This window comes from Gorilla gorilla, chromosome 9 (assembly GCF_029281585.2).
Source record: "Gorilla gorilla gorilla isolate KB3781 chromosome 9, NHGRI_mGorGor1-v2.1_pri, whole genome shotgun sequence".
In the NCBI taxonomy this organism is placed as follows: Eukaryota; Metazoa; Chordata; class Mammalia; order Primates; family Hominidae; genus Gorilla; species Gorilla gorilla.
In genome coordinates, this window is record NC_073233.2 from 23562105 (window position 1) to 23583988 (window position 21884).

At 39.5% G+C, this 21884-nt stretch overlaps 1 protein-coding gene across 1 annotated transcript in view; it reads right to left on the minus strand.

Annotated features, from left to right (window-relative positions):
* Nucleotides 1–21884, minus strand: part of PIK3C2A (phosphatidylinositol-4-phosphate 3-kinase catalytic subunit type 2 alpha) — a 123386-nt gene that overhangs the window by 76659 nt on the left and 24843 nt on the right. Inside the window, exon 2 of the mRNA XM_019036387.4 lies at nucleotides 8054–9184. Coding sequence (XP_018891932.4) covers nucleotides 8054–9118 — 1065 coding nt within the window. The 5' untranslated portion in view covers nucleotides 9119–9184. The remainder of the gene's footprint in view (nucleotides 1–8053; nucleotides 9185–21884) is intronic.

Genomic DNA, 21884 nt, shown 5'->3' on the forward strand with positions numbered 1-21884 from the left:
AGACCAGCCTAGGCAACACAGTGAAACCCCATCTCTACACAATATACAAAACTTAGCTAGGTATGATGGCATGCCCCTGTAGTCCCAGCTACTCAGGAGGTTGAGGCAGGAGGATGGCTTGAACCCAGGAGACAGAGGTTGCAGTTAGCCGAGGTTGCACCATTACACTCTAGCCTGGATGACAGAGCAAGACCCTGCCTTAACAAAACCAAAACAAAACAAAACAAACAGACAGTAATAACTTTGGGGAAGACAGGAACAAACAGGAACAAAAAAAAACAGTTAAGTTTTGGAAAAGGGAAGGAACATCTCTTCCTTTCAAACCAGAAACATGAGGGAAATGTGAGGTGAGCAGTTCACACTCACCTTGACCTTGAGCCTTGACCTCAATTTAAAAGAAAAAAAATGGTAGAGAGTTGGCAGAGAGTTGGCAGAGGTGAGTTTGGAGGTTTAAGGAAAGTGGTGAAGGTTTAAAATAATTCACAAAAATTTATCATTAATACTCTGTAAAGTAGTTACAAGAATATGGGGAAGATTTATACCTATACAAGTTCAAGGTTCATGCCACATTACCCAGAAATTATATGGAACACAACACCAAGTTTTCAATAAATGCACTTTAAACATTAAATACATATTACTTTTCAGAAGAAAGTTGGTTACATCCTTATTTGGACTTTTTCCCAAAGAAACTTATATGTACTGTTCAAATATACTCAGTCTATTAAAATCACATTATGTTTAACTTTCGCTCTTCTTTAAAATTAATAATAGACATTTTGCCAATGGGGATATGTTTAAAATGTTAATACAATTAACTTTTAGAAAGAGTTTACAACCAAAGAACTTTGCAAAGCCACCTCTATGACAATAATTTGATCTATTATAAAATTCTTTGAAATCTGCTCAAAGTAGTTAAATTCACAGCTATTAACTAAAAGCCTGATTTAAACTTAAATTGCCAGAAGACAGTTTTAAGTATTATGTCTTTTACTGGTTTTGGTCACAAAAAATTGGAACTAAAGTATTTAGATTATTATTAATAAAACAAAGGACACTAGATGGAAACAGGAAGTAAGCTTGCTGAGTGAGAAGAAAAATACCCTCTGTGTTGAGTTTTTACCACAAAGCACAAAATTCTTACAGGAAATGAACACTTAAGCATGTGAAGTAATTATAAAGAATAGGCACTGCAATATTATTTTCCAATAAAAAATATCAGGGAAAAGTTTGTAAGTAGAGATGAATGGTGTGTGAAAAATTAAAAGCTCCGTGCCAATGAATTGTGCCATGGATTTCCAAAGTCAGCCTATTACCAGTGTTCAGTTTATCTCCCTATTTTGGTCTACATCAAACCAAACTTTATCTTCCTGTACACAAACAAAATGAAATCTTAGCACTAACAAGAAGGCTTAGAACTTTTTCATACAAAAATCCATTCTGGGCCGGGCGCAGTGGCTCACATCTGTCATCCCAGCACTTTGGGAGGCTGAGGTGGGTGGATCACCTGAGGTCACGAGTTCAAGACCAGCCTGACCAATAATGGTGAAACCCCATCTCTACTAAAAATAGAAAAATTTGCCGGGTGTGGTGGCAGGTGCCTGTAATCCCAGCTACTCAGGAGGGAGGCTGAGAGAGGAGAATTGCTTGAACCCGAGACGTGGAGGTTGCAGTGAGCCAAGATTGCATCACTGCACTCCAGCCTGGGCAACAGAGTGAGACTCCATCTAAAAAAAAAAAAAAAAAAAAATCCTATCTATAGCATTTATAACAGGTGCATGCCAAGCCTCTAAGTCAATGTCTCAAATAATTGTGTTTACAACTGTTAAATTTAGCCTAAACCTGCCTCCTAACACATTTTAAGTTCAGCCTAACAATTTCTCCATGCATAGTGAACTGTAACCTAACTGGATGTGTACAACAAACTGTAACCTACTCTTGTGCCAATCACCAAGTTTCGGCCAATCAAGGGTGGCCAACTGTTCAAAACATGTTCAAATAAGGCAAACATCAAGCCATAACCAATTCAGCTGTTTCTGTACCTCGTTTCCATTTTCTGTACATCACTTTCCTTTTCTGACCATAAATCTTCCACCACATGGCTGCACTGGAGTCTCCCTGAACCCATTCTGCTTCAGGGGCTGCCTAATTTGTGATCTCTTCTTTGCTGAATTAAACTATGTTAAATATGTCTAAAGTTTTTCTCTTAACACAACCTGAGAGCAACCATCATGAAATGTCTCTTTCTAAGTTCCTTTATAGATATTTAACCATGAAACCTGTCTCCCTGACTTTCTTCCCCATTGGTTCTTGTTCTACTTTTTAGGACAACAGATTTTAAAATTAAGCTACTAAGCTGAATTCTCAATTCACAGAAAAAAATATATAAACAAATAGGACTTGTTTGGCCAGGCACGGTGGCCACGCCTATAATCCCAGCACTTGGGGGGACTGAGGCGGGTGGATCACTTGAGGTCAGGAGCTCGAGACCAGCCTAGTCAACACGGTGTAACCCCAACTCTACTAAAAATACAAAAATTAGCAGGGCATGGTGGCATGCACCTGTAGTCCCAGCTACTCGGGAAGCTGAGCCAGGAGAACCACTTGAACCTGGGAGGTGGAGATTGCAGTGTGCCAAGATCACGCCACTGCACTCCAGAGCCTGGGTGACAGAGCGAGACCCTGTTTCAAAAAAACAAACAAAAACAAACAAACAAATAGGACTTGTTTAATTTTAAGTTTTTCTATGCAATGTATTTTAACTTTCAGCCCTTACTACCAGTTATTCCTTTGTTTTTTAGACACAGGGTCTCATTCTGTAGCCTTGGCTGGAGTACAAGGGCCTTATCATCATAGCTCACTGCAGCCTCAAACTCCTGGGCTTGAGATCCTCCTACTGCAGCTTCTTGAGTAGCTGGGACTACAGAATAGCTGTAGTCCCAGCGTGCGTCACCACACACAGCTATTTTTTTTTTTCTATAGACACGGGTCTCCCTACATTCCCCAGATTGGTCTCGAATTCTTGGCCTCAAGCAATCCTCCCACCTCGGCCTCCCAAAGCACTGGATTTATGGGCATGAGCCACCACACCCACCATTCTACCAGTTGTTTCTATTATAATCTAGCACAGATTGTCATCTAATGTAACACAAAGTAGTATACTTAATATATTTAACATACTGAAAAAATTAGTATATCAACATTTCATCCTGTTTTATAAGAGCACCATGACTTTCAGGTATTCTACTTCCTGAATTGGTTTGAAAATGTATGTCCAAAATACAAAACCTTAAAAAAAAAAAAAAGTCCACTTCCTCTTCCACATGGCAACTTCCCAAATTTTAACTATTATTTATGAAAGGGATCTAGTCTAGCCAACTTTATTTCATGATAAAGAAACTCAGATTCAGTGATTTAACTCCAATTAATACTCTCTTCTTCAGACAAAATGCCTCCAACAGTTCCTCAAATGGCATAAGTTCTAGATCCTGAAAACTATAGTCTTCTCTTTTCAAGACATACTCTAGGCTGGGCACAATGGCTTACACCACAGGGAGACCTCATCTTTACAAAACCCAAAAAAATTAGCTGGGTGTGGTGGCGTGTACCTGTAGTCCCAGCCACTCAGGAGGCTGCATTAGAAGAATCACTTGAGTATGGGAGGTAGAGGCTACAGTGAGCCGTGATCGCACTGCTGCACTCCACCCTAGGTAAAACAGTGTGAGACCCTGTCTTAAAAAAAAAAAAAAAAAAAGACAAACTTCAGTTTCCTTACTGGTGGCCCCTCTTAGGATATACTCAAACAAAATTATTAGATGGGGTTTGATTAGAGTATAACGGAATGATGAACACTTCCTCAGCCATGCTGCAGTTAGACTGCCCTAAGACTGGCAAGTAGCCTAAGCCATGTCAGTTCAGATAGCATGCTATCAGTAAAGCTGTTGATATGCTACACTGTAGTAATCTAGCTCCACTCTCTGATTGATCCCCTGATCAAGTCATATTATTGCTTACCCAGTTTCTGACTCATATCTCTCATAATCCATTTGCTTACTACTTTAATCCTTCCCCTATATTTTTTAACTAAGATCTAGGAACGTGTTTCTGCTAAAACTAATCCTGTCTGGCAGCCTAGTTAATTAATTCCTAGAGTTTGAGCAACTAGCAGCTCTCTGTAACACCTACGTGACCTGATTACCCAGATCTTGCTAGGCAAACTTCTTCCTATCTTTAGGAAACTACCCATCCTCATTATTCCTCCAAGATACTTTCTGAAAGCACCCCAAATAAGGAAAATATCAAGATGGTACTGTGACAAATATTTTAAATACATAAGAAAAAATAAATGTAGGGAGACTTACATGGGTGTCACACCCCTGCCCCACCAAAGGAAAGGGTGGAGAACACATGTGTTGAACTAGGAGTGACCAATCTAAACTAAAAAGGTCAAGCAGGGGCAGGAAGTTGAGTTTCGCAATGAAAGCATTAGCAACCTGTGCTTTGGGTTTTGAGCTGAAAAGAAACTGTTCCCAGGGTACTCTATTTTCACATTTGCTATTTGTCTTGTCATTTTCCCAACTTTATAGGCTCCTGAGTACGAAGAAACTTTAAAATAATCTAGTCAAGAGGTCCCAAATGCAGGTCCAAGGGGGAAAGTTTTGAAAAAACTGGTTATCTTCCCCCTGAAATTTCATACTGTCCTTTGACACCCCTTCCTCCAAATCAGGACTGAGTAGGCCTAAACTCTCTAGGATACTGTGACATATAACTAAATTTGGGAAGCCATTTGAACCATATTTGAATATCTCCTATGACAGGGAACTTACTCCTTCCAAAATAGCATGTTGTATCACTGGAGTTTGAAAAAGGGAGGGCTGGCAGACCTGGGTGGCTCACGCCTGTAATCCCAGCACGTTGGAAGGCTGAGGCAGGCAGATCACCTGAGGTCGGGAGTTTGAGACCAATCTGACCAACATGGAGAAACCGCGTCTCTACTAAAAATACAAAATTAGCCGGTCGTGGTGGTACATGCCTGTAATCCCAGCTACTCGGGAGGCTGAGGCAATAGAATCGCTTGAACCCAGCAGGCAGAGGTTGCGGTGAGCTGAGATCACGCAATTGCACTCCAGCCTGGGCAACAAGAGAGAAACTGTCTCAAAAAAGTGAAAAAAAAAAAAGGGAGGGCTTTTAGAGTCAGATGGGTTTGAATGTCAGAACTTTGCTGCTTGCAAAGAGTTCTGCAGCCCTCTCCTTGACCTCCAACTTGTTATCATGAAAATTTTCAAATATACACAAAGTAAATAATAGAATAAACACCCAGGTATCCATCATCGGCTTCAACAATTATCAACATATAGCCAATCTTGTTTCATCTATAAGCCCTCCAAACCCCAATACCTCACTTGATTTTACTACATTTTAAATTCTACAGTATACATCTCTAAATATAAGATTCATTTAATTAATTAATTGCAATACCATTATTACACCAAAATATTAACAGTAATTCCTTTTAACTTCTTTACATCTCAGTTTCCTCAACTGTAAAATAGGGATGGGTCATACTCTGGCCTCATAGGATTCTTGTGAGCTTTCTGTCTCAGTGATTAAAAAAAAAATGCAGAAGAGTCCTTTGGCTTTGGCAACATATTGGTAAAAAAATAATAATAAATAAACAGTTCGGTTTGAATATGTACAACATAGATAAAAAGCATGTAAGTTCTTGGGTTCCGAATCCCAGTCTTGGAGCTTTGGACAGTAAATAATCCACCTACCCAGAAACCTCAACTTGCTTAAGATGATGACTACATTGCATCTGGAATGGTAATGTCAGCTTAGCTGGGATAATCTATTTCTCTCAGTAGGTAAATGACTTTTCAATAATGGGAAGTTCAGAATTTAAGATATAATTAAATTAATCAAGGTAATTTATAAACATCTGTATTAACTTCAAGACAATCTATTGTAGCTACAATGCATTCATTGTGGGGCTCTGCCTTCTACCAGTGCAAGGCTTGAGCCTAAGCGCAGCTCCCTACAAGACAAAGGGCTTCCTTTTCTTTGATAGCAAGACTAACTTTTCAGAGCCCCAATGTCTGTCTCCAGGTTCGAGGCAGTTGCCCTTCCCAAACAACTATAAACAGCTGACATCTTAAATCCAGACTACATCTCAAATCCTGACTCCAGGCACTAAACACAGAATTCATTTCTCTCATGAGAAACCTATAAAATAGAGACCCACAGCTGGGGAGTCATCTGCCTATTACAAATTGACCCGAATATGAATCCAGCAGTGACCTGGGCCCTGCAGGATGGGAAGATTAGGGGGACCAGTGCCTTCCCCCCATCTGCCCCTTTTTTTTGAGATAGAGTCTTGCTCTGTCGCCCAGGCTGGAGTACAGTGGTACAATCATGGGTCACAGCAGTCTCAACCTCCTGGTCTCACACGATCCTCCCACCTCAGCCTCCCAAGTAGCTGGGACCACAGGAGTATGCCATCACGCCCAGCTAATTTTTTTGTAATTGTGTTAGAGACAGGTTCTCATTATGTTGCCCAGGCTGGTCTCAAACTCCTGGGCTCAAGTGATTCTCCCACCGTAGTCTTCCAAAGTGCTGGGATTACAAACATGAGCCATCATGCTGTCTAAACCTTCTTAACACCGATTTCTCTTCCTTCCAGACATCCAAAATGTGTTTTTTTTTTAAGTCAACAATTTGGCTGGGCATGGTGGCTCACGCCTGTAATCCCAGCATACTGGGAGGCCAAGGTGGGCTGATCACCTGAGGTCGGGAGTTCGAGACCAGCCTGACCAACATGGAGAAACCCCGTTTCTACTAAAAATACAAAATCAGCCGGTGTAGTGGCACATGCCTGTAATCCCAGCTACTTAGGAAGCTGAGGCAGGAGAATCGCTTGAACCTGGGAGATGGAGGTTGCAGTGAGCCGAGACTGCACCACTGCACTCCACCCTGGGCAACAAGAGCAAAACTCCACCTCAAAATAATAATAGTAATAAATAAAGTCAACAATTCAACATAAACCGATCCAAATCATGAAAAATCCATCCCTCCCTTCCCCATCTAAATGCTAGTTAACTCCCAATGATAAAATAGTAGGTAAGTGCTTATCTAATTAGCTGAATATTAATTCACATTAAAGTGAGAATGAGGCTTAAACATTCCCAGGATACACAGATATAAAAGCAAAACACAAATCTGCAATGGTAATATTTCATTCTTCACTTTTATCGATAAAAGTGTTTAAAGGGAGAGTCCTTTAAATTGCTCTTCTCTCTGGGGTTATTTATTCATTCATTGATTCATGGTTAAAAACAACAAAACAAAATGCGTGAGAATTTCTATAATGGGGCTAAAAACCAAAATTCCTTATTTGCATTAAAAAAAAAGGAATAAGGAAGAGAAAGAAGGGAGCATATGTAATGAGGAGACATGGACAGACAAATTTAAAATATCTTAAATGCCTCTCAGTGACAGCCAGTTCCTTCATTAGAGGCTTTTTATTTACAATCCTAGAAAAATATTAATAGCAAGCAATTTTTCAATTGGCCTAATCACATTTCATCCTTTGCCACACAAGCAAAGAATCAAAGCACAGTTGAGAGCAAAGAAAAACAAAATTCAAAGTGAAAAATATTTTTTTTTCTTAACAAATTATGGGCTGGGCGCGGTGGCTCACGCCTGTAATCTCAGCACTTTGGGAGGCTGAGACGGGCGGATCACGAGGTCAGGAGATCGAAACCATTCTTGCTAACACGGTGAAACCCTGTCTCTATTAAAAATACACAAAATTAGCCGGGTGTGGTGGCGGGTGCCTGTAGTCCCAGCCACTCAGGAGGCTGAGGCAGGAGAAGGGTGTGAACCCGGAAGGCAGAGCTTGCAGTGAGCCGAGATCACGCCACTGCACTCCAGCCTGGGAGACAGAGCGAGACTCCTTCTTAAAAACAAAAACAAAAACAAAAAAACACAAATTATGTACACAAATATGAACTCTGTGTTATACTAAGTTTGAGAAGTTAGTAAGAAAAGACTATACCTGAGATATGTGGCCCTGGGCTTTTGCAAGCTGAGTTGTTCGAATATTTAAAGACTGGCTTCTTGTTACAGTTGCCACAGAAAGGGATTTTCCATTCACCTTTCTTTCAAGATGACAATTTGCTGTCGATCTCTCTTCAAGAAGAACAGCATCCCAAGGATCCTTTGCTAGCAAACTTGAAACATTTTTCTCTTCCTCATGGTCTAATACCTCCACATTATCCACCTTAGGCTTACTTAGAGGATCCAAGTCTAACCAGTCAAATTTACTGATATCCTCAGACTTTGGAGATACCTGTAGATTGCTGATTTTTGAATCTGTTATCTCCAAATCAGTCCTTGCTTTCCCATTTTTTAAAAATTCTGATGTACTAGCTATTTTGTCAAATAGTTTTGCCATGTCAGTACTGACTACTGGACGATAGATAGGTAAGCTTCCTTGTGGATGAAAGGGTGTGGCAGGTGTCAAAGGATATGAGAAATATGGAGATTGTCCCGGAAGACTTAAATATATAGGTTCTGTAGATGGAAAAGTGGGCATTCTTGGATTGAAGCCATTTTGGAATGCAGCCTGTTTACTGTAAGTAGAAGGATAAATAGAAGGTAAAGCATAAGTGGAAGGCCCAGATAATCCAGGTGGCCACTGTCCTCTCTGAATAGTAGGTCTAAAATAGAGCTGTGCTGAAAAGGAAGGGCTCAGAATAGGAGTAACTGGTAATACAGGTGTTTTTTTAGTCTCGAAACTGTCATCCAGCAATAGTTTCTCAAGTTCAGCTTGGGTGAGCTTTTCTACATCAATATCTAATGCTCTTTTTTGGGAATCTGATTCAGGAAACACCATGAGATCATAATCCTGCTTGTTATAAACCTGTGCTTTTTTTCTGGTGCTGCTTGACAACTCAAAGCCTCTCTGATTGTCAGTCACTTGTCTATCCTTTTGCAGTTTTGCTAAAGCCTCTGCTTCCATCTGTAATGCTTCTTCTTTGTCCACATCTTTTGCTCTTGTTGGTTCCGGATGTGAAGATGGACATTCTTTAAATCCGCTGTTGCTAGATATCTGAGCCATGTCCACTAAAAAGACCAAACCTTCCTTCCTCTATTTTTTTCTTGGTAGCTTCCAAAATAGCAAGGCCTATACATAAAAATAAACATAACACTCAATTAGATTTCTAAACATAAATATATTTTGTTTGCAACCTACCCCATATGACTTTGGACTTTAAGCCACTTAGAAAAATATACTACAAAATAAACAAAATAAAACAGTTAGATAAAATCTGGGTGAAGGAACACTTAACACCTTATACACTGTTGGGTTACAGAAGATGTTCAGATACACATTACTTTAACCCCATTTCCTGACACAACTGGAAAGCTGGCACAGTAAATGAACTTTAGACGCTTTCATTTTAGCAGTCAAAATGGCTGCCATTAACCAGTGGTACTTCTGGCAGAATTCTTAGCATGAAATGACTTAAGTGCTAGTCACATATTTTCAACAGTTCAGACAGGGTTTACCAATATGCAGAAATAGCAAGTCAAAATGTTTTTTGATCTTTTGCTGTTTGTTAAATTGCTCAAAAGCCAATTAGCAATAAAAACATCCAATACCTAGTCAATAAAACAGGAAACTATTATTTTATCAAAATACTATGTGCAAAACTGATTAAGGTTTAATAATCTTCCAGAAATATTAAAAATGTATAATGTAACATGGATTTGAATAATAAGACAAAGTGTTAAGGCTTATTAGAAGTTCTGAGGCAATATTTCACTCAAAGATTAAATTATAGCTGAATTGGCCATATAGTTTTAATTACATTTCTATTCTGATTATCTGCAGTTAAATCAATAGTTATAATACCAAAATTTCTCCTTTTCAAAATCCTTAAACATTTTTATTCTTCATGAAAAGATGAGAAGATAATTTTTAAACTTTGTCATAGATTAGCTTATAAAAATTTATACTCCTCTATTTAAGACAAACACTTAATTCAGACCAAGATTACCCTGTGAAGCAATACGACCAACTGAAAGGTTGCTTAGCTACTCTATAACACCGAGCACATTTCCTGCTTCTAATCAATATGATAAAAGGGTTAAATATGGATTCTGGAGTCACATCACCTTAGTTTAAGATGGTATATGACTGGCCGGGCGCGGTGGCTCACACCTGTAATCTCATCAGCACTTTGGGAGGCCGAGGTGGGCAGATCACAAGGTCAGGAGATCGAGACCATCCTGGCTAACACAGTGAAACCCCGTCTCTACTAAATATACAAAAAATTAGCCGGGCATGGTGGCGGGCACCTGTAGTCCCAGCCACTCAGGAGGCTGAGGCAGGAGAATGGCATGAACCCGGGAGGCGGAGCTTGCAGTGAGCCGAGATCACGTCACTGCATTCCAGCCTGGGCGACAGAGAGAGACTCCGTCTCAAAAAAAATAAAAAGAAGGTATATGACCTTGGGCAAATGAAAACTTTTCTGTATGTCTTAGTTTCCTAATTTTTTAAATAAAAAAGTATCAATCTAAATTAGTACACAAACTAAATGAAATAATACACATAAAAGTGCCTATCATTGGCCTTGGGCATAAGCATTAAATAAATGGTACATATTATTAATCTAATCTGGTTTGTGATACATCCACTTTAAATACCTAGAAAGCAAGAGAGCTTCTGTTTACATTCTATGGTCTTTCTTTCTAGCAAACACAATGCTTGTCTACCGTATATGCTCAATATATACGTGAGACAAGGAGGTAGGGAAAAACCCAAAATAAATTCAAATTAATATAATACAAATGAAAATCCTAAGTGTTGAGGTAATACTAAACAACAAAAAAAATTTTAGTGAGGAGGTCATGAAGAAAGAGGAATTCAAAGAATGTCCTTGGAATGTTCTTAGAGTATTATTTTGCAATTCCTTCATACAACTATTTTCCCTTCTGTGGTAGACTACAAAGCATGGGCACAATGTATATTTAAAATATACACACTTTACTGTATGTAAACTTTATATCAAAAGAAAAAGCTGTAAATATTGAACTCTTGCTACATATGCACAAAGCACTTAGAGGAAAGTACTAATGTCTACAATTTACTTTGTTGTTCTTGTCGTTTAGAGATGGGGGAGGTCTCATTATGTTACCCAGGCTGGTCTTGAACTCCTGGCCTCAAGCAAGCCTCCTGCCTCAGCTGGGATTATAGGCATGATCCACTGTGCCTGGCTCTTACAATTTACTTTGAAACGCATTTTTTTTAAAAGTTAAATTAATGGATAGCAGGATAGATGGATAAATATGTGATTAGACAGGTATAGAAAAATGTTAATAGTAGAATCTAGGTGATACAAATATGAGTATTCACTTCAAAATTCTTTTAACTTGGTTGCCAAGACTGAAAATTTTCAAAATAAAAGGCTGGGTAGTAGGGAATAGGAGGAGCACAAATTCCTCCCATTTCAGCACATACTCCCACTACTCGGGATGTGATTTTCTTGTTCCTCTCATAAAGAGGAGATCTATTTCTTTACTCTCTTGAGCTGAGCGGGCCTTGTGACTTGGCTTTTACCAATGAAATGGAAGTGACACTGTGGGAATAGGAGTTCCAAATCTAGGTCCTAAGAGGCTTTACTACCTCAGTTCTTTGTCTCTTGAAATGCAGCCACTGCTATGAGAATGCTCCCTGAGGATGAGCGGGGCCAGCTAACAGCCAGCACCAACCACCAAACATGTGAGTGAAGCCACCATCTTAGACCATCCATCCACACTCCAGATGACCACAACTCCATGAGTGACTGAAGGTGAGACCAGCAGAAGAAATCACCAAGCTGAGCTAAAGCCAAATTGATAACCCACAGAATCATTTTGGAGTGATTCTGTTACATAGCAATAGATAACTGATAAACTTTTTCTTATTAGTTTTAGAAAACAAAGCGCAAGCCACTTTACTATTTAGCAACAAACTTCTGTTTTAACTTCCACCACCACCTTCCTTCACTTATCCTCAGGGAACAAACGGTTTTCTTTTCCTTTCTAAGGCGACTTCCTCCATGTGTATCCTTAACCTTAGATTTCTAAACATAAATGTATTTTCCCCTCCACTTCATCATCAATGATTACCCTCCACTTCATCATCGGTGATTACCTCCTTTGCATTGTTAACTTATTTACTTGCTTAGGGTCCTGTGCCACAAAACAGCTTAAGTCTTCTCCATATTGAAGGGGTGGAAATCTTAACATTCCCGTTTAGATTTCAGTAGCTTCCATTTTAATTTTCTTTTTTCACTGTCAAACTTCTCCAATGAGGGACCTAGAAAATCTTTTCTTTACACATTCTGCCTTGGAAAAACTCTACTTGTCCTTCAGGGCCCAATTCAAATACTGTCTCCTCTCTTTAGCCTTCCCTAAGCAGCTCTTATCAGAATTCATCTTTTTAGATCAACCAAAACATTTTTATCACAGCTTTCTCTTCTTCACTTCTGTAGACCTTTTGCTGTTTTTGCCTATCAACATCTTTGCTTCTGGTTGTAGAACCTACGGCTTCCATTTTGGAGACTGATCTCCCTTTATCCCACATAGTTAATTAAAATAGAACTGGCCATCTCTACCCTTGTCCCCCATTCCCATCCACTCCAGAGGATCCAAATCTGGCCCATCAGAGTTAACTCCTGGACTTCTGCTGAAACTATTTGGAAAGAAAGCTTTTCTTTGAGCTTACTAAACTCAGATATAAGCCTGGCCCTGCTGTGGCCGTCTTTGTCACCACTTGAGGAGATAATGCCTAAGAATGAATCCAATCCAGAAGAAAGCAGAGCTAAGATAAAACGAAAAAAGACAGATTCTGGCTAATATTACACTGGCATCTGGATCCAACTAAGCCCAAAGCCAACCTTTCATTTATGTAAGCCAGTAAGTCTCCCTTTTTGCTTAAGGCAGTTTAAAATGAGTTTCTGCCATAACAAAAAATGTCCTGATTAACACAGAATCTGTGAACCTATGTGTCTACCCAACAGACTAAAATAAGCTTAAGTGCAAAGGCCTACTTGTTTATTTTTGGAGTTCCCCACAACATTTAAAAGTACCTTGCTTAATGAATAAGAAACTTAATTTACTGAACATGTGGGGTTTGTTTGTTTGTTTAGACAGAGTCTCATTCTGTTGCTCAGACTGGAGTGCAGTGGCACAGTCTCGGCTCACTGCAACCTCTGCCTCCTGGGTTCAAGCGATTCTCCTGCCTCAGCCTCCCGAGTAGCTGTGATTACAGGCGCTCGCCACCAAACCCGGCTAATTTTTGTATTTTTAGTAGAGACCAAAAAGTTTAGTAGAGACTAATAGCGTTTTGCCATGTTGGCCAGGCTGGTCTTGAACTCCTGACCTCAAGTGATCCGCCTGCCTCGGCCTCCCAAAGTGCTGGGATTACAGGCGTGAACCACCTCACCTGGCTGAACATGTGTTTTAACAAGAGGGAGTGAGGGCTATTGGACAGTCTTAAAGAAGGCATTTCCAATGGCACAAGTGTATGGATATATGGTAGGAAAAATAAATCAAGTGTAATCACCTATTGTGGAACACCAAAGTATACTGCCTATTTTTCACAAAATTAGATGTATTAAAACAAACCAGCAGCCACGCACAGTGGCTCACACCTGTAATCCCAGCACTTTGGGAGGCTGAGGCAAGTGGATCACCTGAGGTCAGGAGTTCAAGACCAGCCTGGCCAACATGGTGAAACCCGTCTCTACTAAAAATACAGAATTTAGCTGGGTGTGGTGGCACGCCAGGCCTGTAATCCCAGCTACGCAGGAGGCTGAGGCAGAAGAATCCCTTGAACCCTGGAGGCAGAGATGGCAGTGAGCCAAGGTCACCATTGCACTCCAGCCTGGGCAACAAGAGTGAAACTCTGTCTCAAAAAAAATAAAATAAAATAAAAAATAAAAAAAATAGCATTTTACAAAGAGAAAGGCTACTTAGATATAATTCATCTTCCACAAGCATAATGCCAATTTGTTATTTAAGTATTCTCCTTGTTGCCACATTTGGTAATGAACAATGTAACATTATTCTGAAAGAAGGATCTAGATTTTTTAAAATTAGTTTACAATAGTTTATTCACAGAATACACTTGTTCTAAGTATTTCAAATGAATGTTAACTCTCATTTACTGATAAAGACATAAAATTAATCATCTGAAATATATTTTAATAGTGAGTATGGGTTTTTCTCACATCACCAATGTATTTGCTTGCTCTATTTCTAGTACCAACACCCAAAGTAGTATATGCTAAAGTAAATTCAACTCTAGTAAAAGTGAGCTGATTGCTACCAGCTAAGTTACCATATTTTAGTTTTCCAAGAGGTTATCATGCATGTATACTAAAATGGCAATAAAAGGACTTAACAGATTGTCCAAAAGTAACCCTGTGCTTCAGCTGTTTTTCTGGGGCTGCTGCATTGACATGCTCCATTAATTTTTTAAAATAAAACTTCATTTGATGACAAACATTTAGCAGGAAATAATTTCCTACATCCTAATTCAAAATGAAAACTTCAATGCTAATGTTCCCCTAATTCAAGCTGAGAAAGACAATATAACTAGTATTTGAATGTGGCCTGCACATCATCTGCCAAAATTTTCTCAACATAAAGTAACCCAGCGAAGATCACAAGGCTGTAGCTACTTTAAAATTCTTCAAAAGTGGGTAATTAAACTATTTAGTTAAACGTTTAGACACCATTTGCATATCCCAAAACACAAGAATTAATTTAAAAGTTCTTGGCTTCTTCTGTGTTAGACAGTCATTTACAATTTAAATTTAAACCCCAGAAAACAGAAAAAAGCAAGTTGGTGCTGCTACCCATCTAAATGTTTTCCTGATCTTAAAATTTCAAGACAACTAAGAAAACTAAAAAAGAATTATTCGAGTTGAACAATACAGATATTTGTCCCCCCAAATGAATATAAACCTTAAAGGAAAATAAATTATGGTACTTCCATGGAACTGATTTTTTTTTTTTTTTTGGGACAGAGTCTCACTCTGTCGCCCAGGCTGGAGTGCAATGGTGCGATCTCGGTTCACCACAACCTCTGCCTCCCGGATTCAGGGGATTCTCCTGCCTCAGCCTCCTGAGTAGCTAGGATTACAGGTGCCCACCACCATGCCTGGCTCATTTTTGTGTGGTTTTTTTTTTTTTTTTTTTTTTAGTAGAGATGGGGTTTCACCATGTTGGCCAGGCTGGTCTCAAACCCCTGACCTCAGGTGATCCACCCGCCTCAGCTTCCCAAAGTGCTGGGATTACAGGTGTGAGCCACTGAGCCCAGCTGGAACTGAATATTATACCACCATTAAAAATAAAATCATGGGCTGGGCGAGGTGATTCTTAAACTTTGGGAGGCTGAAGTGGGAAGACTGCTTGAGCCCAGGAGTACCAGACCAGCCTGGGCAACATGGCCAGACCCTATCTCTATAAATAAATAAATATATAAATTTTAAACATTAAAAAAAAAAAGATTATGGGCTGAGTATGGCAGCTCAGGCCTATGATCCCAGCACTTTGAGGCTTTGAGAGGCCAAGGCAGGAGCATCACTTCAGGTCAAGAGTTCGAGACCAGCGTGGGCAACATAGCCAGACCCCTATCTCTACCAAAAAAGAGTTATTTGGATGTGTTGGAGCATGCCTGTAGTCTCAGCTACTCAGGAGACTGAGGTGGGAGGAACACTTGAGCCCAGGTGTTCAAGGTTACAGTGAGCTATGATTGTGTCACTGCACTCCAGCCTGGGGGACAGAATGAGTTTCTGTCTCTAAAAAATAAAACAAAAACCAAACAAAAATAAAATAATTATGACTGCAGTCAACCATGGAAAGTATCTGATAAAACTGCAGCAAATATCTGCATATCTCTATCTAGGTATAGAGATATATAGATACTATATGCCAAACATTGCTTTAAGCAATGTATTAACTAATTTAATCCTCACAAATTTTATAAAGTAGCTATTAGTATCCCTAGTATACAAATGAAGAAATTTAAGCATACAAGTTATGTAATCTGCTCAGTCTCACAGCAGCTAGCAAGCGGTGAAATCAGGACTCAATTTCAGGCAGTACTAATTCTCCACAATGCACTTTAAAGTTATCTGGGTAAGTGTCTAAATTAGTATAATTTATCCACTATAAATATCAAATTTCATCTTCAATCATAAGGTTATTTTATTTTAATAAATTTGTTTCTTTTAATTATATCATGAGGTAATTAATACTGCTATTTAGTTATAACATGTACCAATTTATCAGTTAATTTATCATCACCAGATGACTAGCAAATTTGTAATTTCACTGAGGGCAAGAACTTTTTTTCATCTTCTACTCTCAAACTTCTAATGCAGTTGAATGAATGCATCAATGACTAGAGAACATAAGACACCATTCCTTTTATCAAAGAGAAGCTCAAATTCTGAAACAGAAAAAACAGGCTAAAATGACTCATTTATTAATAATTCAAACTTTACTAAAAAATAACATGGTTGAGTTTAGAATAAACAAGTGGGGTGGGGGAGCAGATTATCTTAAAAACTAGGAGGGAGATGGTAATAGAAAACTAAAAGTAAAAGTTGTTCCATCTCTGTTAAAAGGAAAAACCCCAGTACATGACAAGATAATATTCTCATATCTCTACTGATTCATGCAAGGAAAAAACATCATCTGATGAAAGAAACCAAGTACTCTGGTGTTAGGAACTATAAAAATTTGTCACAAAGACAAAAATAAAAGAATGTCCAGGTATTTGATGTGATTAGGTTAGAGCGACACTGTCCAAAAGAAACAGAATGAGGCCAGTAGCGATGGCTCATGCCTGTAATCCCAGCACTTTGGGAGGCCAAGGCAGGTGGATCACCTGAGGACAGGAGTTTGAGACCAGCCTGTCCAGTATGGTGAAACCTTGTCTCTACTGAAAGTACAAAAATTAGCTAGGCATAGTGGTGGGTGTCTGTAATCTCAGCTACTCCCAAGGCTGAGGAAGAAGAACTGCTTGAACCCTGGAGGTGTATGTTGCAGTGAGCCGAGATCATGCCACCACACTCCAGCCTGGGCAACAGAGTGAGACTCCATCTCAAAAAAAAAAAAAAAAAAAAGAAAAAAGAAAAGAAAAAATTGCATGTCACATATAATTTAAAATTTTCTACAGCTACATTAATGAAAAAAGACATATTTAATCTATCAAAAATATTGTCATTTTAACAGGTAATATAAAAATATGAATGAAATATTTTATGATTTTAAAAAACACAATGTCCTTGAAATCTGTGTATATTATGCATTAGCACATCTCAATTTGGACTAGTTACATTTCAAGTGCTCAGCAGACAAAGGTATCTAGTCAACAGTGCAAGGTTAGAGTTTATGGAGAGAGAAACAGGAACAAAAAACATGGTGAACAAGTATCATTGCTTTCTAGGTGGTAAGGAAAAATTTATCTTCCCAACAGTCATCTCTTTCCACACGCCAATAAAATATCTCAAATTCCTGTTATTCTGGGGGAGAACAAAATTTTCTTTTTATTTTTTTAAGTCCCACAGATAACTTACTGTCTTATTTATTATCTACTTTTTTTGAGACAGAGTCTTGCTCTGTCGCCCAGGCTGGAGTGCAGTGGCGCAGTCTCAGTTCACTGCAACCTCCACTTCCCAGCCTCCAGAGTAGCTGGGATTACAGGCGCTAGCCACCACACCTGGTTGATTTTTGTATTTTTTGTAGAGATGGGGTTTCACCACGTTGGTCAGGCTGGTCTCAAACTCCTGACCTCAGGTAATCCGCCCGTCTCAGCCTCCCAAAATGCTGGGATTACAGGTGTGAGCCACCGCACCTGGCCTATTTATTTATTTTGAAGACAGGGTCTAGCTCTGTTGCGCAGGCTGAAGTGCAGCGGCTCGATCATAGCTCACCGTAACCTAGAACTCCTGGGCTCAAGCAATCCTTTTGCCTTAAACTCTTGAGCAGCTGGGGCTACAGGCATGTACTACTACATCCAACTAATTTTTAAATTTTTTGTAGAGACAGGGTCTCACCGTGTTGCCTAGGCTGGTCTCAAACTCCTGGCTCAAAGCAATCCTCTCACCTGAGCCTCCCAAAGCATTGGGATTACTGGCAGAAACCATTGTACCTGGCCAACCTACAGCCTTTAAATGAGGTCTTATCCTCTATACTTTTTAATTTTTAAAGTACATACTTTCTAATTACCTTAATATTCTAGATTTAGAAAACTTAACATTTTAGAGAGAAATGTGTTCACAATCAACCACATAGGATAAGTTACAAAAATATTAAATTTTTAAAAATAGAGACAAGGTCTCACTCTATCACTGAAGCTGGAGGGCAGTGACATCATCATAGCTCACTGAATCTCAAACTCCTAGAGGCTCAAGGGATCCTCCTGCCTCAGCCTCCCGAGTAGCTGAGATTACCAGTATAACCAGACCCGGCTAATGTTTTCATTTTTTGTAGAGACAGGGTCTGGCTATATTGCCCAGGCTGATCTCGAACTCCTAGCCCTACGTGATCTCACCTCAGCCTCCCAAATCACTGGGATTACAGTGTGAGCCATTGTCCTGGCTCTAAATCAGTGTAAAGAAATTCTATCATGAAAACAAAAGACAACATAGAATTGCTTTGTAACCTCAGCATAAAGGCCTCCTACCTAATATGACTCAAAATCTAGAAGCCATATGTAAAAGATTCAAGCACATAAACATCTTTTAAAATAACTTTTGTTTGGCAAAAAAGCACCAATGAATGTATTCATTTCCTCAGTAAATATTTATTGGGTGTATACTATGCATCAAGCACTGCTGCAGGCAATGAAAAGCTAAAATAAAAATAACTGAACCAAGCCTGGGCAACGTGGTGAATCCTTAACTCCGTGAAAACAATATATATATATAAAAATCAGCAGGGCGTGGTGGCACATGTTACTCGGGAGTCTGAGATGGGAAGACTGCTTGAACCCAGGGGGTCAAGGCTGCAGTGAGCTAAGATCGTGCCACTGTATTCCACCCTGGGCCACAGAGCCAGACTCTCTGTCAAAAATAAATAAATAAAAACAATAGAACCATAAAAATGTCAGTGAAAAGCAATAAACCAAGAAAAAATTTTTGCTATTCCTATCACAAAGAGCTAATCTTTCTAATACATTAAAAAGAACTACTAGAAAACAAAACAACAACAACAAAAAAAAAAAACAAAAAAAAGGCTAGGCACAGTGGCTCACACCTGTAATCCCAGCATTTTGGGAGACTGAGACAGGTGGATCACCTGAGGTCAGGAGTTCGAGACCAGCCTGACCGACATGGAGAAACCCCATCTGTACTAAAAATACAGAAATTAGCCAGATGTGGTGGAGCACACCTGTGATCCCAGCTACTCAGGAGGCTGAGGTACGAGAATCACTTGAACCCGGGAGGCAGAGGTTGCAGTGAGCCAAGATTGTGCCACTGCATTCCAGCGGATACCCTCATTTCAGACTACGGTCACAAGTAGTGGGTTCCTATATTACTTGTACTGTTTTGGACTTGCCTTCAAATCAAGGGTTCCCATGAACCCAACTCAGGTTTTATAATTTGCTAGAATGGTTCACAAAACTCAGGTGGAGTTTACTTATTACTGACTTATTATAAAGGATACAACTCAGGAACAGCCAAATGGAAGAGTTTACTTATTACTGACTTATTATAAAGGATACAACTTAGGAACAGCCAAAGGGAAGAGATGCATAGGGCAAGGTATTAGAGGTGGCAGGACAGAACTTCCATACCCTTTCTGGACACTATCTCCCAGCACCTCTATGTGTTCACCAACCCAGAAGCTCTCCAAACCCTGTCATTTAAGGGTTTTAATGGAGGCTTCATTATATAGACATGGTTGATTAAGTCTCTGGCCATTGGTAATTGGTCTCTAGCACTTCTCCCCTCCCTAACCCTCTAATCATGTTTTGGTCTTTCAGGCAACCAACACCCATCCTGAAGTTATCTAAGAGCCCCCAGTCACCAATCATCTGATTTTTTTTTTTATTATAACACAGTTCACTCAATGGAATTCTATATAGCAATGCAAATGGATCCACTAGAGTTGTACAATAAAACTTAGAAACAGGTTGAGCAAATGAAAGACAGAAAACACACACACACACACACACACACACACACACACACGTAAGGCGCTGGGTGTGGCATGCTCGTAGTCCCAGCTACTTGGGAAGCTGTGGTAGGAAGATCCCTTGAGCCCAGGAGTTCAACACCAACCTGGGCAACATGGTGAGATCCCATTTTTAAATATATATATATATATATACACACACACACACACACACAAACATACACACACATGATTTGATTCATATAAAGTTCAAAAACATGAAAAACTATTTTATTTAAGAATGCTTACATTATGGCAAAACTGTGAAGGAAATGATTATCAAAAGTTAGAATAGCCGGGCACAGTGGCTCACACCTGTAATCCCAGCACTTTGGGAGGCCGAGGCGGGTGGATCACTTGAGGTCAGGAGTTCGAGACCAGCCTGGCCAACATGGAGAAACCCCATCTCTACTAAAAATATAAAAAATCAGCCAGGCGTGGTGGCACATGCTTGTAATCCCAGCTACTTGGGAGGCTGAGAAAGAGAATCGCTTGAACCTGGGAAATGGAGGTTGTGGTTAGCCAAGACCGTGCCATTGTACTCCAGGCTGGGCAACAAGAATGAAACTCTGTCTCCAAAAAAAAAAAAAAAAAAAAAAAAAAAAAGTTAGAATAGTAGTTACTCACAAAGTTATAATCAGAAAGAAATATAGTGGGGACTTCGGGGTACTAGCAATGTTCTGCTTCCTAACCTAGTGACTGGTTACCCAAGTATTTATTTATAATTATCTGTTAAATAATCATATATGATTTATGCACTTTTCTGAGCATTACTTAACCATAAAGAATAATCTACTCTTGGCTGGGTGCAGTGACTCACAAAACACATTGGGAGGCTGAGACAAGAGGAGCCCAGGAGTTTGAGACCAGCCTAAGCAACATGGCAAAACCCCATCTCTACACAAATTTTAAAAATTAGCTAGGCATGGTGGCGCATGCCTGTAGTCCCAGCTACTCTGGAGGCTGACAGGTAGGAGGATCACTTGAGCCCAGCAAGTTGAGGCTGCAGTGAGCTAAGATCGTTCACTGTACTTCAGCATGGACGACAGAACAAGACCCTGTCTCAAAAAAAAAAAGTTCGACTTGGAAAGTTTATCTTTTAGTGATAACATTAAAAAATACAAATAAAAGCTATACTGTCCCCCTTTCATTTGCCTATCTAGAGGCTAAATTAAGGAGACTGCTGTCACTCATTAAGAGACATGGGGAAAGGATAAGACTATAACAAACTTTATAAAATAGAGTTTCTCAAATGTTCATCATCTGTGAATTAATGAGCACTGCACATAACATGATCAATTTATGTAAAACATTCACTGCATTTTTATTTATTTATTTATGTATTTTTGAGACAGGTTCTCACTCTGTCGCCAGGCCGAAGTGAAGCAGCATGATCACAGTTCACTGCAGCCTCGACCTCCCAGGCTCAGGTAATCCTCCCACCTCAGTCTCCAGAGTAGCTGGAACTACAGGTATGCATCACTATACCTGGCTAAGTTTTGTATTTTTTGTAGAGATGAGGTTTTGCCATGCATGTTGCCCAGGCTGGTCTCAAACTCCTAAGTTCAAACAATCCTCCTGCCTTGGCTTCCCAAAGTGCTGGGATTACAGACATGAGTCACTACGCTCTGCCTCACTGCATT